Source organism: Mobula hypostoma, chromosome 12 (assembly GCF_963921235.1).
Source record: "Mobula hypostoma chromosome 12, sMobHyp1.1, whole genome shotgun sequence".
Classification (NCBI taxonomy): Eukaryota; Metazoa; Chordata; class Chondrichthyes; order Myliobatiformes; family Myliobatidae; genus Mobula; species Mobula hypostoma.
This window is the reverse complement of record NC_086108.1, coordinates 60,320,179-60,341,971: the sequence shown is the minus strand read 5'-3', so window position 1 is coordinate 60,341,971 and position 21,793 is coordinate 60,320,179. Positions and strand designations below refer to the sequence as shown.

The window sequence follows — 21,793 nt, the reverse complement described above, 5'->3', positions numbered from 1 at the left end:
ATGATTGATTCAAAGAGTTTAATTCTGAGGATGTAGTATAAACTCCACTCACAGTGTAGAACATCCTACAAAATTGTTTCTGACCTCCTCTGGTCTCTCAACTATTTGCTGCCCTGCGGCATTATTCAAAAACTCTACATCAGTTTCTGCATCCTGATCCATGAGGTACGCTTGAGATGTTTTATTGCATTACTGTATATAGGTTACATGGAGATGCACGTTATTGGGGTGCTTGCTTTTACTAATCTGAAATCTTCAGTACTTTCCTCAAGGAATTTTATTGTTCCTAATATTTATATGATTTTATGCAGAAACCTAGCACTGCAGGTAGTTTTCAGTTTTCTTTAAAGAAGAATCAAAAACCATATGACAGTAAAATTTACGTAATTCTTAATAAATCCACAAGGTTCCAATTTGAATATGTGTGCTGCCATCCATTAATAATGTCAGCTTCTGAACTGCTCTGAAGAACAAAGCAATTAATAGCCAGTTCTCTATTGAAAAGCAGTCATGAAACAAAAGGAAGCAAAACAACTAATATTTCACTGAGGTACTGTGAGCGTGATAAATTGCCTGGTAAATCTACTTCACCATTATACTAACACACAAAGAATCTCACATGTTGAAGCATAATGGTTAAGTACACGGGCAAGCATTTCATAATAATTGGTGTTTGAATTTTACGACAGCAGATGGTAATTTTGCATTGAAGAACTTCAATACATTTGGAACAAAAAACTATTATCAGTAATGATGGTCATTAAATTTCCAAACCAGTGCAAAAGTCCACCTGGTTCATACACATGTACTTCAGGGATCCAAATCTGGCATCTTTAACTGGTTTGGCCACAAGTATTGTTGACTCTTAACAACATCCTGAAATAGCCTAGGTACTCAGGTCCAGGTTAATTAGGGATGAATGCTGGCCTTAACACCAATACCCACATCTTGTGAATGAGTAAATTAAAAACTTCCAAGGATATTTTATCTATCTGTTTTTACTCCTTTCAGAGGTTGATAATGAGCAGGTGAAATGATATTGTCCCTTTAATACTAGTTCCAAAATTAAAATTAATTCCTTATATGCAATCTTGTGTACAAATACTTTGCTGTAGTCATCCTGGCAACAGATAACATTGGGAAAATGTCCACACAACTTAATGAGCAATTATCAGTTACATTCCAAAAAAACATAATCTTACCTGTACTTAAGAGTAAAGTTTTAACATAATCAGGGTGGTTGATATTTAAAAATACTGTGAATGGACCAAACCAGATTGGGTAGGCATATGGATACTGGTTTGCCCATGCCACAGTCCTGTCCAAATCTATCCCATCCTGAGGAAACTGCAAAGAGATTTTAAAGAAACAAAAGAGTGACTAACTTGAAAGTTTCCAGCTGAAGTCCATAAGTTAAAAGATATTTGCCTTTTTTCAAAATGTTAATAAAAGTCTTAAACACATTTAATATGTTAAGCCTAATCATAGTTTTGTAGGGTGCCCCTCACTTAAACTTTTATTACAGGAAGTCTGTAGTAAGCATTTTTATAGAAGACCAGATTTGGTGATCATTACTTTTAAGGAAAGTAAATATAAAATTACAGAACAGTTCTCAAAATTTATTCAGAATTTTCACTGGAGATTCAAATAAATAAAGATAGGGTTCAGGGGTGCATACTTGTCAATTATTCTTCAAAGGTCAATAAGAGCTGTAAAAAGAACTGAGTGTTTTTAACAGTATTTCTAAATTAGTGTTTGGACTTTGCAATTTATTTACAGATAGAACACATTCTGCTCCCCTCAATACAAAGTTTGGAATCTGTTGCGGGGTGGGGGTGGGGTAGTGATCTACCAGAGACGGGCCACAGGGGTCAGGTCTCTGGCACTGAGTCTGGCTCTGTGGCTCAGAAGGGAAGAGAAGGGGAGGAGAGTGAGCACTCATTATAGTAAATACATTGGTTAGGGGGAACAGACAGGAGGTTCTGTGGACGTGAACAAGATTCCCAGAATTCCTGGATGTTATTTTACCTCTGGGTGCCAGGGTTGGGGACATCTTGGATTAAGTCCATAGCATTCTTAAGTGGAAGGGTGAGCAACCAGAGGTCGTGGTCCATGTTGGTAACAATGATATAGATAGGAAGGGTGATGAGGTCCTGCAAAGTGAGTTCAGGGTGTTAGGTGCTGTGTTAAAGGACAGAACTTCCAAAGTTGTGCTCTCCAGATTGCAACACATTGTACGTGCTAGAGGCCAGATAATACATTTCAATACAAGACTAAGGAGATGGTGCAGCAAATAGAGCATTAGATTTTTCGATCATTGGGCAATCTTCCAGGGAAGGTGGGACCTATACATCCAGGACTTCTTTCTCCTGAACTGGAAGGGATGGGGGGTGGGGATGCTAATATTCTTTTGGAAGGTTTGCTGGTGCTGTTCCTGGAAATAGGATAGGAATGGTCCTCAGGGTGATATCCTATGTTGGAGAAAGGACAGTTTTGATACTATCAGAAAGGTATGAGGCAAGTCTGGTTCATCCTTGGGAGCAATTTCCAAATGACTGAAGCATCAGAAAACATGTGTGGATTAGCATAGTTGTTTTCTGACAAAGATGCGCTTGGTAAATGGGAGACATTCAAAAGCAAAATTTCAGTGTACAGTGTTTGTATGCTCCTAGCAGAATAGAAGGCAAGTCAACAGGTTTACAGAACTTTAGTTTTCGAGAGCTATTGAGACCTTATTAAGGAGGTATATAGCAGGAATGGGCAGCAAGGAATAATGAGGTACTTGAGGAGTATTAGAAATGCAACAGAACACTTAAAAGAGAAATCAGGAGTGTTAAAAGAAGTCATGATGTTGCTCTAGCAGACGAAGTGAAAATGAATCCCAAGGGCTTATGCAAATATATTGAGCATAAAAGGATAGCAAGTGACAAAACGGTCCCCTTGTACACTCAGAAGCCACTTTACTCGGTACATCTGCTCATTGATGTACAGTTGAAGTCAGAAGTTTACAAACACTTTAGCCAAATACATTTAAATTCAGTTTTTCACAATTCCTGACATTTAATCCGAGAAAACATTCCCAGTCTTAGGTTAGTTAGGAACACTACATTATTTCAAGAACATGAAATATCAGAATAATAGTAGAGAGAATGATTTATTTCAGCTTTTATTTCTTTCATCACTTTCCCAGTGGGTCAGAAATTCACATACACTTTGTTAGTATTTGGTAGCATTGCCTTTAAATTGTTTAACTTGGGTCAAACGTTTTGGGTAGCCTTTCACAAGCTTCTCACAGTGAGTTGCTGGAATTTTGATCCATTCCTCCAGACAGAATTGGTGTAACTGAGTCAGGTTTGTAGACCTCCTTGCTCGCACACACTTCTTCAGTTCTGTCCAAAAATTTTCTATTGGATTGAGATCAGAAAATGATGTCAAGTCTGGTTCATCCTTGGGAGCAATTTCCAAATGCCTGAAGGTACCACATTCATCTGTACAAACAATAGTATGCAAGTATAAACACCATGGGACCACACAGCCATCATACCGCTGTGACGAGAATACACATAAATTAAGATGTTTGCTGGCCTGGGCTAGCATCAGTGGCATCAGCAGTTGGTCTGCCACCTGTCCTCAGGGGAAGGAGAGATAAGGAACAATGAAGCAGCATTTGGGGATGTCTACAGCGGCTCCCCCTTTGAAACCTGAACTGTTTGAAGTGATGGACAGGCGATCTGGAGATGTGTAATGAAGGGACGGGAGAGAGAGCTGTCTAGAGCGGTTCCCCCTTTGAACCCTGAACTGTTTGAAGTGATGGACAGGCGATACCTCAGCAGGGGGATAAAAAGGGACAGGTTCGCTAAGGCAGGACACACATGACACCCGAGGTAACGAGACTCTGGAAGCGGTGCGCCTCTCACGAGTTGGTGGAAAGTACCGGGCCTTAAACACACAGGGTGGAAAGGTACGATCAGCGGGAACCCGGTGTGTGTCCACCCTCGCTTGGGTGCCGGGTTCACTGCAGAGGATCGACCGCATCTGGAGGAGGGGTCACAGTCGGTGACCACAGGTGACATCACAAAGGACCCGTCCGAAAGCTGCTTGTCAGCAATATCGCTGGTCTGTGAGTGGAAGCCGTTCTGAATGATCAGTCATTCTCGTTCTCTCTCTCCCTCCCCCCACGTTGTCCATCGCCATGGCAACGATTACTGTGAACTGAACTAAATTGGACTGAACTTTGTGTCACTTTGAAATTGGTCATTTACCCCTAGACAACGATAGAGCTTGATTGATGCTGTTATCTTAATTCTGTGCGCATGTGTGTTTACCATTGCTGAACTGTTGCATTCATTATCCTTTCGATTACTGTGTTGCTTGTTTCTTTAATAAAACTTTCTTAGTTCTAGTAATCCAGACTCCAACTGAGTGATCCATTTCTGCTGGTTTGGCAACCCAGTTACGGGGTACGTAACATAAGTGGGGGCTCGTCCGGGAATTTGAACGCTAAATTTGGGACGGAGTAAATTGATTGGGTTAAAATTCCCGAAAGAAAGAAAAGACAAACAGCAGAAATGGAGGCTGAGGAATTTATAAAGGCACCAACCTTGGAGGCATTAGAGGATGCCAGGAAATCAGAATTGGTAGCTGTGGCCAAACGGTTGAATTTTGCTAAGGGGAAGTCGACAATGAGGAGAGAGGAGATACACAGAGCTATCGTAGAGCACTATGTATCTAAAGGTGTGTTTCCCCAAGGCGAGCTGGGGGTGGTGTCTATTGAAAAACCTGCTGGAGACGCGGTACAGGTGCAGCTTGAAAAACTGAGACTAGAGCACGAGTTCCGGGTACGGCAGTTGGAGCGAGAAGAGAAGGAGAGGGACAGACAGTTACAGCGAGAAGAGCAGGAGAGAGAGGTAGAAAGGCAAGAGAGAGAGAGACAGTTGGAGAGAGAAGAGAAAGAGAGAGAGAGACAGTTGCAGCAGTTGGAGAAACAGAGGGAAAGGGAATTCGAGCTGGAGAAGTTAAGGTTAAGGGCAGAGCAGGGGCTCGTGCTGAACCATGGTGGAGGGTTCTGGGCGACCCAGGAGGTTAGGCTGGTTCCCCCATTTGACGATACCAACGTGGATCGGTACTTCCTCCATTTCGAAAAAGTGACTATAAGTCAGGACTGGCCGAGGGATAAGTGGGCTGTTTTACTTCAGAGTGTACTGAAAGGGAAAGCCCAAGAAGCTTACACTGCTTTGTCCGCGGAAGATGCCCAGAGATATGAGGTGGTGAAAGAGGCCATCCTCAGGATTTATGAGTTGGTCCCGGAGTCATACCGGCAGAGGTTCCGGAATGCGAGGAAGCAGTGGGACCGCACGTATTTGGAGTTTGCCCATGAGATGCAGACATATTGTGAGCGTTGGTGCACCTCAAAGGGGGTAGAGGGGGATTATGACAGACTGCTACAGCTGATCCTGATTGAGCAGTTTAAAGTTTGTGTCCGAGGGTATGAGACCCTACCTAGATGAGAAGGAGGCAGCCACGTTAGTCGCAACTGCTAAGTTAGCGGATGAGTATGCGTTGACGCATAAAATTAAGTTTGCCCCAAGTAAAGGCTACCAGAAGGGAAGTCAGGACGGCGGGGAGAGTCCGCCGGAAAAGTCAGAAAGTAAGCCGGGGACTAGTGAGAAGGATAAGGTAGACCGGGAGCAGTCTGGTAGGAAGTCTCCTGGGGTCGTCTGTTATAATTGCGGGAAAGTCGGACACTTTGCATCCAGGTGCTTTGCCCCAAAGAAGGAGACGGGAAAAGGAAAAACGGCAATTTTGAATGGCTGTATCGAGCTGTTAAGCGAACCGCTAGGGAAGGACAGGTCTGCCAAAGTTCAGGAAGGGCGCGAGAGGTTTATCTCGGCCGGATTGGTGTCAGTGAAGGAGGGGTTAAAACCAGTTCCAGTGCGGATATGGAGAGACACGGGAGCGTATCAGTCAGTAATACTGAAGAGTGTATTAGAGTTTAGCTCAGAGACCCAGACTGGGGAGGTAGAGGTCAAAGGTGTTGGGGAACGGACAGAGTCAGTCCCTTTGCACCAGATACACTTACAAAGCAACCTGGTCTCTGGACTAGTCACGATCGGGGTGAGGTCCGAATTACCGATGAAGGACGTGGAAGTCTTGCTCAGTAATGACATCGCCGGGGGAATCGTGTTCCCAATCGTGAGACTGACAGGTCAGCCTGCCAGCAGTGAGGCCCCGCCCATGGACTCACAGGTTCATCATGGGGCTGGGGTAGTGAATTTAGCTGCGGTGGTAAATTTAGCTGAAACGTTCCTGCCAACCTTGTACGAGAAGGGGGTAGAAAATGAAAAGAAGGAGTGTAGTGAGACAAGAGGTAGTGAGGGAGCTGGGACAGACGTAGCAGTAGCCAGGAAAGAATTTGTGCAGACGCGGGAGCGAGACGAGGGGCTGATGGTTTTGGCAGAGACAGCTCTCTCTGACACAGCTTTAACAAGGGAACTAGTAGGCTATTGTGCGGAGGAGGAAGTGCTAAGGAAGAAAGGGAAATCAAGTACAGTACCCGCAGATGAGGAATAGGGGGTGGTGCAAAAGAGTTATGAGGATGAGATTTTTAACCTGGCCCACAAGGTACCCCCCGGTGGACATTTTGCGGTGCTGGAGGAAACAGTTGGTGGAATCATGAAAGAGGTTTACCGGCTGCCCAGGGGGAAGGATGTTATTGATCATGACCAACGCGAACTGAGACGGTCACAGGCTTTTGATATGCTAACAAACCTAGTCGGGGTTAGCGTGGAAATCAATGAAGCTAGGGGCCCCCTGATAAGAGAAAAAAACCATTTTGAAAAGATTAGTATGGGATCGATCAGATGGGAGAAGGCTATTGTTTTGGCCAGGTCTACTGATAAGGTCTCTCCCTTAAACCCCGAACAAAGCGACTCTTTAGCAGAAGTAATTAAACGACTCGCACCCATGTGTTTGATTCTCCCGAGGCGATGCAAAGAACTGGGACGTTGGGTGATGTCTGTTAAATCAATTGTTCATCCCAGTTTGGCAAAAGAATAAATCAAGGAAGGTAGTGCACCCGTGGCTGACAAGAGAAATTAGGGATAGCATCAATTCCAAAGAAGTAGCATACAAATTAGCCAGAGAAAGTGGCTCACCTGAGGACTGGGAGAAATTCAGAGTTCAGCAGAGGAGGACAAAGGGCTTAATTAGGAAGGGGAAAAAAGATTATGAGAGAAAACTGGCAGAGAACATAAAAACGGACTGTAAAAGCTTTTATAGATATGTAAAAAGGAAAAGACTGATAAAGACAAATGTAGGTCCCCTGCAAACAGAAACAGGTGAATTGATTATGGGGAGCAAGGACATGGCAGACCAATTGAATAATTACTTTGGTTCTGTCTTCACTAAGGAGGACATAAATAATCTTCCAGAAATAGTAAGGGACAGAGGGTCCAGTGAGATGGAGGAACTGAGCGAAATACATGTTAGTAGGGAAGTGGTGTTAGGTAAATTGAAGGGATTGAAGGCAGATAAATCCCCAGGGCCAGATGGTCTGCATCCCAGAGTGCTTAAGGAAGTGGCCCAAGAAATAGTGGATGCATTAGTGATAATTTTTCAAAACTCGTTAGATTCTGGACTAGTTCCTGAGGATTGGAGGGTGGCTAATGTAACCCCACTTTTTAAAAAAGGAGGGAGAGAGAAACCGGGGAATTATAGGCCGGTTAGCCTAACGTCGGTGGTGGGGAAACTGCTGGAGTCAGTTATCAAGGATGTGATAACAGCACATTTGGAAAGCGGTGAAATGATCGGACAAAGTCAGCATGGATTTGTGAAAGGAAAATCATGTCTGACGAATCTCATAGAATTTTTTGAGGATGTAACTAGTAGAGTGGATAGGGGAGAACCAGTGGATGTGGTATATTTGGATTTTCAAAAGGCTTTTGACAAGGTCCCACATAGGAGATTAGTGTGCAAACTTAAAGCACACGGTATTGGGGGTAAGGTATTGGTGTGGGTGGAGAATTGGTTAGCAGACAGGAAGCAAAGAGTGGGAATAAACGGGACCTTTTCAGAATGGCAGGCGGTGACTAGTGGGGTACCGCAAGGCTCAGTGCTGGGACCCCAGTTGTTTACAATATATATTAATGACTTGGATGAGGGAATTAAATGCAGCATCTCCAAGTTTGCGGATGACACGAAGCTGGGTGGCAGTGTTAGCAGTGAGGAGGATGCTAAGAGGATGCAGGGTGACTTGGATAGGTTGGGTGAGTGGGCAAACTCATGGCAGATGCAATTTAATGTGGATAAATGTGAAGTTATCCACTTTGGTGGCAAAAATAGGAAAACAGATTATTATCTGAATGGTGGCCGATTAGGAAAAGGGGAGGTGCAACGAGACCTGGGTGTCATTATACACCAGTCATTGAAAGTGGGCATGCAGGTACAGCAGGCGGTGAAAAAGGCGAACGGTATGCTGGCATTTATAGCGAGAGGATTCGAGTACAGGAGCAGGGAGGTACTACTGCAGTTGTACAAGGCCTTGGTGAGACCACACCTGGAGTATTGTGTGCAGTTTTGGTCCCCTAATCTGAGGAAAGACATCTTTGCCATAGAGGGAGTACAAAGAAGGTTCACCAGATTGATTCCTGGGATGGCAGGTCTTTCATATGAAGAAAGACTGGATGAACTGGGCTTGTACTCGTTGGAATTTAGAAGATTGAGGGGGGATCTGATTGAAACGTATAAGATCCTAAAGGGATTGGACAGGCTAGATGCAGGAAGATTGTTCCCGATGTTGGGGAGGTCTAGAACGAGGGGTCACAGTTTGAGGATAGAGGGGAAGCCTTTTAGGACCGAGGTTAGGAAAAACTTCTTCACACAGAGAGTGGTGAATCTGTGGAATTCTCTGCCACAGCAAACTGTTGAGGCCAGTTCATTAGCTATGTTTAAAAGGAAGTTAGATATGGCCCTTGTGGCTACAGGGGTCAGGGGGTATGGAGGGAAGGCTGGGTTCTGAGTTGGATGATCAGCCATGATCATAATAAATGGCGGTGCAGGCTCGAAGGGCCGAATGGCCTACTCCTGCACCTATTTTCTATGTTTCTATGTTTCTAAAATAGGCCAGCCTAGTAAACAACATCCATATATAATGAGTAATTCAGTGACTAAAGGGTTGATGAACACAGAGGTGTGTATTGGCAATTTAATACGGCTGTCTGAAGCCAGCTTGATAGTGAACCTTGAAAAAAATGAGGTCGGCCACACGAAGGTCACTTACCTGGGAATTGTGGTGACGCAGGGGCAGCTGGCAGCGATGCAAGCTACAGTGCAGGCTATCGCTGACCTCCCAACCCCGACAGACAAGAGGGCCCTCAGAAGGCGGGGTACTGTAGGAAGTTTTGCAATAACTCTGCGGTCACTACCCCTCCCCCTCCTACTAAGCCCTTGCGAGAGAAAACTGAGTTGGAATGGGACGACCCTTGTTATTGTGGTCCGGGACAAAACCAAATGAGAGGTTACATTGATCCCAATTCATCAGTGTTTTTGGCCACTATGAAGTTTGCTGAGTTGGAACCTGGTCTAAGGGATTATTAATAACACATATAAAAGGAACAGAAAATGTGATGACTGTTTGTCAAGGTGTTGACAACTTCAAACTCACTGTGTTAGCCAAATAACTGATAAAGATGTATATTTGTGTGTGTATCAAATAATGTATCCATGTTTGTAATTTTTACCCTGGTAAAAATCCTTAAAGGGGGGAAGTGTGACGAGAATACACATAAATTAAGATGTTTGCTGGCCTGGGCTAGCATCAGTGGTATCAGCAGTTGGTCTGCCACCTGTCCTCAGGGGAAGGAGAGATAAGGAAAAATGAAGCAGCATTTGGGGATGTTAATGAAGGAGCCATCAGTCTGGGTATTGCCAAGAGCGGCTCCCCCCTTTGAACCCTGAACTGTTTGAAATGATGGACAGGCGATCTAGAGATGTGTAATGAAGGGACGGGAGAGAGAGCTGTCTAGAGCGGCTCCCCCTTTGAACCCTGAACTGTTTGAAGTGATGGACAGGTGGTACCCCAGCAGGGGGATAAAAAGGGACAGGTTCGCTAAAGCAGGACACACACGACACCCGAGGTAACGAGACCCTGGAAGCGGTGCGCCTCTCACGAGTCGGTGGAAAGCTCTTGGACGGCTGATTGGGAGATCAGCCTTAAACGCACAGGGTGGAAAGGTACGATCAGCGGGAACCCGGTGTGTGTCCACCCTCGCTTGGGTGCCGGGTTCACTGCAGAGGATCGACCGCATCTGGAGGAGGGGTCACAGTCGGTGACCTCAGGTGACATCACAAAGGACCCGCCCGAAAGCTGCTTGTCAGCAATATCGCCGGTCTGTGACTGGAAGCCGTTCTGAATGATCAGTCCTTCTCGTTCTCTCTCTCCCTCCCCCCACGTCCATCGCCATGGCAACGATTACTGCAAACTGAACTAAATTGGACTGAACTTTGCGTCACTTTGAAATTCGTCATTTACCCCTAGACAACGATAGAGCTTAATTGATGCTGTTATCTTAATTCTGTGCACATGTATGTTTATCATTGCTGAACTGTTGCATTTATTATCCTTTCGATTACTGTGTTGCTTGTTTCTTTAATAAAACTTTCTTAGTTCTAGTAATCCAGACTCCAGCTGAGTGATCCAGTTCTGCTGGTTTGGCAACCCAGTTACGGGGTACATAACACCGCTCAGGAAGGAGATGCATTCCGTCTCCTAGAGGTGAACGTACTTTGGCGCGAAAAGTGCAAATCGATCCCAGAACAACAGCAAAGGACCGTGTGAAGATCCTGGAGGAAACCGGTAGACAAGTATCTATATCCACAGTAAAACAAATCCTATATCGACATAACCCGGAAGGCTGCTCAGTAAGGAAGAAGCCACTGCTCCAAAGCTGCCATAAAAAAGCCAGACTACAGTTTGCAAGTGCACATGGGGACAAAGACCTTACTTGTTGGAGAAATGTCCTCTGGTCTGATGAAACAAAAATTGAACTGTTTGACCATAATGACCATCGTTATGTTTGGAGGAAAAAGGGTGAGGCTTGCAAGCTGAAGAACACCATCCCAACATGAAGCATGGGGGTGGCAGCATTATGTTGTGGAGGTGCTTTGCTGCAGGAGGGACTGGTGCAGTTCACAAAATAGATGGCATCATGAGGAAGGAAAATTATGTGGATATATTGAAGCAACATCTCAAGACATCAGCCAGGAAGTTAAAGCTCAGTCACAAGTGGGTCTTCAAAATGGACAATGATCCCAAGCATGCCTCCAAAGTTGTGGCAGAATTGCTTAAGGACAACAAAGTCAAGGTATTGAAGTGGCCATCACAAAGCCCTAACCTCAATCTGATAAAAAATTTGTGGGCAGAACTGAAAAAGTGTGTGTGAGCAAGGAGTAACAACACAACCTCTTGACGATGTCTGCATGCTTTTATGGTTTGAGTTTCTGCCACATGATTGGCTGATTACATATTCACAGTTGAAGTCAGAAGTTTACATACACCCAAGCCAAATACATAAATAGATCATTCTCTCTACTATTATTCTGATATTTCACATTTTTGAAATAATGTAGTGATCCTAACTAACCTAAGGCAGGGAATGTTTTCTCAGATTAAATGTCAGGAATTGTGAAAAACTGAGTTTAAATGTATTTGGCTTGGGTGTATTTAAACTTCTGACTTCAACTGTAAAGGTCTAATCAGCCAATCATGTGGGAGAAACTCAATGCATAAAAGCACGCAGACATCGTCAAGAGATTGCGTTGTTGTTCAGACCAAACATCAGAATTGGAAAGAAGTGTAATCTAAGTGACTTTGATAGTGGAATGAATGTTGGTGCCAGATGGGGTGGTTTGAGTGCCTCAGAAACTGCTGATCACTTACACACTGAACATAGGGCATTGAGGAGTGCAGTAGAACAGAGGGATCTACTATAGATCTATAATTCCTTGGAAGTGGCATCACAGGCAGAAAGGGTTGTAAAAAGTGCTTTTGGCACACTGGCTTTCCTAAGTCAAAATGCCGAGTACAGGAGTTGGGATTTTGGGTTGAAATTGTATGAGACATTGGTGAGGACTAATTTGGAGTATTGCGCGCAGCTCTGGACTTCCACCTACACAAAAAATATTAGGATGCTTGGATGAGTACAGGGAAAATTTACGAGGTCTTGAGGACCTGAATTATAGAGAAAAGTTGAGTAGGTTAGTACTTTATCCCCTGGAGTGTAGGGAAATTTGATAGAGGCATGCAAAACTGAGGGGTATAGAGGGTAAATGAAAGCAGGCTTTTTCCACTGAGGCTGCAAGGGACGAGAACTAGAGGTCATTGGTTAAGCGTGGAAGGTGAAATGTTTTGAAGGGAACATTAAGGGGCAAGTTCTTCACTCAATAGGTGGTGAGAGTGTGGAACGAACTACCAAGGGAAGTGATGGATGAGAGTTTAATTTCAATGTTTAAGCGAACTTTGGATAGGTCCATGGAGTATGGAGGTCTATGGTCCAGGTGTAGGTCAATGGGACTAGGCAGAAGAGTACTTTGGTGCAGATTAGATGGGCCAAAGTGCCTGTTTCTGTGTTGTAATGCTCTATGACTCTATAATCCTGGTTTAAATATGAAGATGCAAGAAGATGAACAAATTACTTCACAGATATTTTTTTACTAACTGAGTAATGTAAATTTCAAATGCACAAATGAAACTGCTAGGATTGGTTAAGCCCAATCAAATAGGCAAATAGGTGAGTAATAACTGTAGTCTCAATTGCATTTGATACGTAAAGAAAATTTGTTTATGATTCAAAACTGTAGGTAGAAGTCTGAATTATTTCCTATTAAGTGAATTAATACCGTTTAGTTAAAAAAGTCAGTAACTGTAACTAAATAACAAATCCAAGATGTTTCAGAAACAAAATCCCATGTTACTGAAGCTGAAATCCACATTTCATCATAGAATTATGTTGTAACAGTTCTGTAATTCTTCAGAAATTAATGTTTAACAACCTGATAATTGTTTTTTGAAGATTGGTTTCCATTACAGGGTCTTGGCCTGAAACATCAACTGCTTACTCTTTTCCATAGATGCTGCCTGACCTGCTGAGTTCCTCCAGCATTTTGTATGTGTTGCTAAGGTTAATTTCTTGCTTATAATACTAAATGTAAATATATACATTGTTCAATAAATAACTGGAATTATTATTAAAAACACAATTTATTGTGTCAACCACTGCAAGAAAGCATGGCTAACATTGCAAGCCGAAAGATATTTCAGTGTAATACCTTGGATTGCTTAAATAGCCTGTCAATACTACAGCTCAGGCTCCATGCTGAGGAAATATAACATCTGGACTATGCTTTGGAGAGTAGATGGTACTGAAGGCAATTAACTCCAGAATCAATTACCTGGCAGAGAAGGGAGCAAATTGATAGAAGCAGTATGAAGCAAAATTTGGTGCTAGTCATTTGAAGATTTTGGGGAGACGAACAAAAGATTATTTAAATGGGTAGATTTAAGGAACTTTAAAAAAAGGAAAATCGGGCAGTAAGGACTTTAGGGAAGCAATTCCAGAATATAGGGCCTTTAGAGCTGAAGACACACTAATCAATGATGGTACAATCAAATTCAGAAATAATCAAAATTGTAGTGGTACAGATATCTTAAAGTGCTGAAGAAGGTGCAAATGATAAAGTTCAGAGTATAAAATAAGTTTATTACTCAAGTACATATTGTATATGTCACCACACACAACCCTGAATTTGTTTCCTTGCAGGCATACACAGTAAATTGAAGAAAGACAATAGAATTAATGAAAGACTGCACCCAGCAGGACAACCAACGTGCAAAAGACAACAAACTGTGCTAATATAAAAGACAACAATAAATAAATAAACAAACAAACAAACAAACAAACAATTAATATCCAGAACATAGATGAAGAGTCCTTGAAAGTGAGTTCATAGGTTGTGGGAACAATTCAGTGATGGGGCAAGTGATGTTGAATTACCCCACTGGTTCAAGGGCCTGATGGCTGAACCTGTTCCTGTAATAACTGTTCCTGAACCTGGTGGTGTGGGCTCTGAGGTCCTGTACCTTCTTCCTGATGGCAGCAGCGAGAAGAGAGCATGGCCTGCATAGCGGGGGTCCTTGATCATCGATGCTGCATTCCTACAACAGCGTTTTGTCTAGATGTGCTCAATGGTGGGGAGGGATTTGCCCGTGATGGACTGGGCCATATCCATTTCATTTCACAGGATTTTCTATTCAAGGACATTGGTGTTTCCAGACCAGGCAGTGATACAACCAGTCAATATACTCTCCAACACATATCTGTAAGTGATTTGTCAAAGTTTTAGATGTTATGCCAAATTTTCACAAACTTCTAAGGAATTAGAGGCAATGCTGTGTTTTCTTCATATATGTACTTACTTGCTGGCCCAGGGCAGATTCTCTGAAACGATAACAGTGAGGAATTTAGAGTTAGACCTCTGATCCTCCGATGAGAACTGGGTTTCTGAATCTCCAGATTCCTCCTTCTGAAGTCAATAACCATCTCCTTGGTCTTGCTGACATTGAGTGAGTGGTTGTCGTTGTGGCTGCACTCAGTTAGATTTCTAACCTCCTTCCTATATGCATTGCCACCACCTTTGATTTGGCAAACAACAGTAGTGTCGTCAGCAAACCTAAACATGGCATTGGACTGCGTTTAGTCTCAACAGGCTAAGCTCAGAGCCTTGTGGTCCACCTGTGCTGATGAAGACTGGGGAGGAGATTTTTTGCAAACTAACTGGGGTCTGTAAGTGAGAAAATCGAGGATCCAATTGCACAAGGTGCTATTGTGACCAAGTTCTTCAAGCTTACTGATGAGGAAGTCAAAGCCAGGAAGGGAATCTTGAAACAAATTAGTAAACATAGATATTGCTTAATGGGGAAACAACAGGATTCGTTTGTACATACTGTATGTGTTGAGTGAATGGGATACTGGTAAGGTATCACGAATGGTGAAACAAGCAATGCTTGATGGGAGTGCATTGGAACAGAGTCAAATTTCAAAGTATCAAGCTGAGGGCAAAGGTTTCAGCTACAGCTGAACTGAAATAGTAGCGGAGTAAGGTTATGTTACAAAGGCAAATGGTTGAGATTATGAACCCAAGTTCATCTCATGATTGAAGAATTATCAAGGCTGAGAAATCTTTCTGGGTGGGTTTCAGATAGGTGCCAGACAGAAGCATAGAGTCAATGACTAAGGAATAGAGTCTGTGATAGGGACAAAAGGCAGGCTTTGATCTTCAAATTGTATAAAACAAGTACAGTTATATGACAATTTAGATGTAGTGTCCCAAACCAGAATTTGAACCAGGAGATCCACTTCCTACCGAAGTCCAGGACTGCAGAGTTCAAATTGGGTAATCCTGACTTGCACAGGAAATTGAGAAACAACTTTCATTAAGGGATACTAAGAGACAACACCAGTCCAAGGTCGAGTCTCAGACCAGTTGCCAGCAGGGCTACAAAAAAAAGTCGGGCAGCGTCGCTGAAAACAGTGCATCCCTTCCTGATGATCTTAACACATTCTATTCACGTTTCGAACAGGAGAGGATTGGAATGTCATCAGTCTCCAATGCACCTGAACCCACAGTCACTATTGCGGATGTCAAACTAGTCTTTCTGAGAGTGAACCTGCAAAAGGCATAGGGCCCAGTTTCAACCCTCAGCTGTGTCTTCAGACCCTGTACAGATCAGCTAACAGCGGTTTTTACAGACATTCTTTAACCTTTCCGTGATTCAGTTTTAAGGTTCTCATCTGGTTTAAGGCCACTATCATCTCGGTACCTAAGAAACGCAAGGTAATATTCCCTAACTGCTACACCCAGTGACTCCGTCTGCTCCAGACAACTATCCATTACAATCGCCCTAGCACTGAAACACACGCACAGCAGACAGCATCTTCCTGGCAGGTCACTCATCTCTTGAGCATCTGGAGAGTAAAGACACCTATATTAGGGTATTGTTTATTGACTGCAGCTCCAACTTTAATACTATAATAACAAGCAAACTCATCTCCTAACTCCTAGACCTCTACTGGATCCCAAGCTTCCTGTCCAGAGGACCACAATCTGTAAGAATAGGCAGCAATACCTCTGCTACCATTATCCCCAACCACCTACAAAGTTGTGTCCTCAGCCCCCCTACTTTACTTCTTACACCCTCACGACTATATGGTCAGATGCTGATCTAACTCCATCTACATATTTGTAGATGATACCACCAAAGCGAGCAGATTCTCATATAATGACGAATCAGTACGGGAGGGAGATAGAGAGCCTAGTGACATCATAACAAACCTTCCGTCAATGTCAGCAAAACAAAAAGGGCTTCAGGAAGGGGGAGCTGCATATGTTCCTGTTTACAGCAATGGTGCTGAGGTCAAATAAGTCTAAAGCTTCAAGTTCCTAGGAGGGAACATCACCAATAGTCTGTCCTGGTCCAACCACACCGAAGCAAAGAAGGCTCTCCAGCACATCCCCTTCCTCAGGAGGCATACTCCTGTTACCCCCTCGCTAATTTTTATCGACGCACCACAGAAAGTGTCCTGCCTGGATAGTTCACGGCTTGGTATCACCACAAGAAACTGCAGAGAGGTGTTAGCACAGCTCATGGAAATCAGCCTCCCCCCATGGGCTCCGCCTACACTTCTCACTGCGTCGTCGGTAAAGCAGACAAGATAATCCAAGATCCCTCTCACCTCCCATAGAGCAGACGATACAGAAACCTGAAAGCACATTCTGTAGCAACAGGCTCAAGCCTTCAGTTCCGCTGTTGAAAGACAATTAAGTTGTCCACTAGTATGTTAAGTAGACTCATGGCCTGACCTTACTGTTGCCCTGTAAATGATATTGTGCACTCTGTACTGCTTTACTTTGTACTACCTCAATGCACTGTTGTAATGAAATTATCTGTATGGATGGCATGCAAACGAAGTTTTTCACTGTACCTCAGTGAATGTTACAATAATGAACCAATTTACTAAAAAAAGTTACTTCTTGCGAACTGTCTTCCAAGACGTATTTCGCAAACTATTCGATGCCATTCATGTTGTGTGTATTTAGTATTAAAGAAAGCCACAACTAATCATGGAGTGAACACACGGCATTGGTTTATGTTTATACACTTAGAAATTATCTTATTCTTACTTCCATCCTATTTTATACACAGTCATTGTTCAAGTTTGATTTTGTTTTATCAGGCGTCACAAACGTGAACCTGCTCAGTATGAGTTCGTGCATATTTTCCGAACAGATCTCAGAAATGCCATTATTTTCCCCGTCATTTTTTTTACCAGACAGACCTTTAAGTGCCTCAGATAGCAATACCAACCTCCAGTACATGTCCAAACAACCAGTGGTCTGGCGGTCCCGGGAAAAGTTGCATCACTTCTTTCAGCTTCCATCTACGGCGACAGAGCTTCACCGTCATGCACAGAAGGTACACTAAACAAAAAACAGCGATCAAATGCACCAGCCTGCAGAGTTCGACGGGAAAATACAGCGCCCTTAACGCTTCGGCTAGTGCCATTTGTACAGACAACGATGGGATCAGGCACTGAGTAAGCGGGATTCAGAGATCTAATCTCCCAACTATCACTGGTGGCATTACAGTTGACTTTGTAGCCGCACCCGACGTAACTCGAATGACACCGTACGTGCTCTCACCCTTAAAGCTGGAATTCCTCCTACCACTCCCACCAGGAAAACTCGTCTATTCACCTGACACATAGTGTTTTTCTGTGATTGAGTTTTGCAGAAATCCTGAAACAAAATCAAGAGAAATTGCCCGTGAAGCGGGGTTAATGAATAGGATTTTGGAGTAGGCCACCTTCAATTTAAATTCATTTATGTTCATTTTATAGTGGTTAAAATTAGACACTTTGGCAATATTGATTGACTGAGATACTGCGCGGAATAGGTTCTTCCTGCCCTTCCAGCTACCTCCCCCCCCCACCGATTTAACCCTAGCCTAATCACGTGCAAATTTACAATGACCAAATTAACCTATCAACCGGTAGGTCTTTGGACTGTGAGAAGAAACCGGAGCACTTGGAGGAAACCCACATGTGGCGTTGCTAGCATTGTCATTATTTGTGGTGGGCAGGTCATGACTAACCTTATTAAAGTAGCAAGGAAACAGACCCTTCAGCCCAACTTGCAAATGCCAGCCAAGATACTAAGCCAGACTCACGTGGTTGCATTTGAGTGTGTCTCTTAAAACCCTTACCCAATTTTATTTTTTGCTACACCTCTGTATTTTTTCATTATTAAAATAGGCATGTAAATTTGTATAAAGAGTTAGAAAACAAAACACATTATAGACAAGAATGGCATATATTGTGCAAGAATTACCCAGAGACACACTGGGCCTTCTTCAGCTTTATTATGTGCCATCAATGAGATCTCCAGCACTCACCACCGCTCGACTCTACACAACTCAAATCCTAATCAATATTTTCATTACCTCTGACTGAATGATTCCAAATCACCACAAGTTGGATTTGATTACTTTACATTGATCAGACTTGAAGTTTTCTGAAGCTCGGCTGTCACTGTCAGCTTGCAACATCCCATCCATTCTTCACCGAGTTTCAATATGAATTCCTTATCCACATTTATATTGAACATTTGCTAACCTCTGTGGTCAAACTCTTCCATCAAGGACAAAACTTGATCAAATACCAAGTCACCAAATAATAACCATTTTCCTTTGATGACTCAAACCTCTTTGGATAACTGGAAATAAATTAATCCTTGGCATTAATAATCCAGGCTTGACTTTTTTTCTGGTATTCTAAGAACTGTTATTCATCTCATTGTCAGAAAAGGTGTCTATTTTCTTCTTGTGAAATGAATAAAAAGGTGGGTGGAGGTGAAAGGAATACAAGCTAGAACACTATAGGTGAAGACAGGTGAGTGGAGGAGGGGGATCAATCCCTCACTCTGACCCCCCCTTACTTCTTCTCCTCTCCTCACCTGCTTATCACCTCCCTGTAGTGCCCCTCCTCCTCCCCTTTCTTCCATGGTTCTCTCCTTTCCTATCAAATTCCTTCTTCTCCAGTCCTTTACCTTTCCCACCTATCACCTCCCAGCTTCTTACTTCATCTCCCCACCCTCATCCATCTGACTTCACCTATCACCTTCTAGCTTGTAATCCTTCCCCTCTCCACTACCGTTTACTTTGGCTTTTTCACCCTTTCTTTTTAGCCTGATGAATGTTCTCATCCCAAAATGTCAACTGTTTCTTCATTTCCATGGATGCTACCTGACTTGCTGAGTTCCTCTAGTATTTTCTGTGTGTTGTTCTGGATTTTTTTTTATCATCTGCAGAGTATCTTGTGTTTACTATTTTCTTCTATCTCTGGCTAAAATGGGCCAATATATTTTCCTTACCTACCTGTCAAACTCAGTTTGTCATCCTTTACCATGTTACTTGGGGATATTGTTATGTTTATCTATTTAGACATGGTCTGAAACTTTGATAATATTCCATCTAGGTTACAGAGCTTCCTGATCTGCAGGATGTTTTTCAAGGTATTGAAATACAAAATATTTTGAAAGGATCACCTCTCTGAAGTTTTCACCAAATTTTTCTCCAATAATTTTTTATGCAATTTGCCTCATCTTTGTCCATTCATTTCAGTAATCTCATAGAAGAGTACAGTGCAGGAATAAGCCATTCAGCCCACAGCGTTGTGCCAAACTAATATTGTTCCTTCATTCTCTGCATATTCAAGCCCCTTAAACATCACTATCATATTTTCACACATAAAATGCTGTAGGAACTCAGTAGGCCAGGCAGCATCCATGGAAAAGTGTAAACAGTTGACGTTTTGGGCCAAAATCCTTCATCTGGACCGTTGCTTCGATTTCCAGCATCTACAGATTTTCCCTCGTTTGTGACTATTGCATTTTCCCACACTACTACCCCTGGTAGTGCATTATAGACACCCACTACTCCTGGTATAAAAAAAAACCTCCCCAGTACATCTCCTTTGAACTTTCCCCTCTCAGCCTAAAGGCATGACTTCTCATATTCGATATCTCAATGCTGGGAAAAAGATATTAGCTGTCTACTATAACTACAGAATGCCTCTCATAATCTTATAAAGTTCTATCAAGTCTGCCCTCAGACTTCATCTCTCCAGAGAAAAAACGCAAGTTTGTCCAACATCTCCTCAGAGCACATGCACTCTAATCCAGGCAGTATCCTAGCAAATCTTGTTTGTACCCTTCCCAAAGCCTCCAAGCTTTCCTGTCATGACCATAATTGAATGAGAATGTAATGCTTCAGATAGGGCCTAACTAGAGTTTTATAAAGCTGCAACATAACCTCCTGACTCCTGAATTCTGTGCCTTTGCTCATAAAAGAAAATATACTCTTATTTTTATTATCATCCAGCCATTTTCAGGAAGCTATGGACTTGAACCCAAATATCCCTCTGCTGTTAAGAGTCTTGCCATTAATTGTATACTGTTTCTTTATATTTGATCTTCCAAAGTGCAATACCTCACACTTGGTCATATTAAATTCTACCATTTCTCTACCCATGCAACATTTAAGAGAAGTTTGGATAAGTATATGGATGGGAAGGGCATGGAGTGCTATGGTCTAGGTGCTGGTTGATGGGACTAGGCAGAATATGATTCTGCACAGGCTAAATAGGCTGACTGGCCCGGTTCTGTGCTGTAGTACTCGATTTCTGCAACTGATCTATATCCTACTGTATCATTTGGCAAACTTTCACATTATCTGCCAAGCCACCAAACTTTGTATTGTCTACAACCTCGCAACCATGCTTAGCAGAGGTGTGGAAGAAAAATAGCAAGACATTGTGACAAACATTAAGGGGTTAATGACCTTTTTCTAGTATGTGAATTCAAAGTCTGTAATCACTTATCTGTGACTAATGTACACTGTGCGACTAAAATGTGCTTTGTAGACAGGATGGAATAAAACTATGTCTGTGCTTCTTTGTTCTAAGAATCATCACATGTCTGCGCTTGGGAAAGCCTGATATACTGTCCTGAAAACCAACACTTAAGAAAATGTATAAACTCTCAATGACATATTGTGCAGCTTCGCTATTCTGTAGAATTGTAGTTTAGGTTCCTCCTTACAGCTTTGAGTGCTTCTTGTCACATACGTTTGGGGTATAAATAAGAGTGTACTCTATTGTTAAGTAGAGTTCCAAGATCCCGCTTTTAGGTGCTTGGGCTCTCCATGATATCATATAAATAAAATCCTTTAGTCTGAAACAACTCTCTGAGTCGGCCTGATGTATTCTGTCTGCTGCTGCTGAGATTTATCTGCAGCAAGAAGTCCCAGAAGAGATTCCTACGTTAAACTACTAGTCATGAACCTTTAGCCAGAATAAGTCCCAGTTGGCTGAATGGCTTCTTTCCAAGCTGTAAGTATTCTGTCATTTTGTGATGCTGGAAAATTCTCCACAAAACTTGTTACAAATGGCAAAGAGATAAATAGTTTAGTCAAATCAACTGAAAAAATAGGCTCGGGAAATTTATGCAGTTGTTCAATCCAATAGTGCCATGGGATTATTGCATTCATCTTGCAGAGCAGGTGAGGCTTCAGTTTAGCTTCAGCCAAAAGCCAAGATTTCTGAGCACGCAGTATGTCAGTTCTGTACAGGTGTCAGCTGAACATTTTGTGCTTAATTCTTTAAACCTAAACCTACAATCTCTG

General features: G+C 42.7%; 1 protein-coding gene across 2 annotated transcripts in view; it reads right to left on the bottom strand.

Moving 5' to 3' along the window:
* Window positions 1-17,718, bottom strand: part of LOC134354846 (cytochrome P450 4B1) — an 89,612-nt gene extending 71,894 nt beyond the window's left edge. Inside the window, exons 1-2 of one of the 2 annotated variants that reach the window (XM_063064228.1) lie at window positions 17,420-17,718; window positions 1,203-1,347 (exon numbers count right to left, since the gene is read on the bottom strand). In XM_063064228.1, the coding sequence (XP_062920298.1) occupies window positions 1,203-1,347; window positions 17,420-17,617 (343 nt within the window). In that variant the 5' untranslated portion in view covers window positions 17,618-17,718. The remainder of the gene's footprint in view (window positions 1-1,202; window positions 1,348-17,419) is intronic. The other variant, XM_063064229.1, reaches the window with a different exon arrangement.
* Between the last annotated feature and the right edge of the window lie 4,075 nt (window positions 17,719-21,793).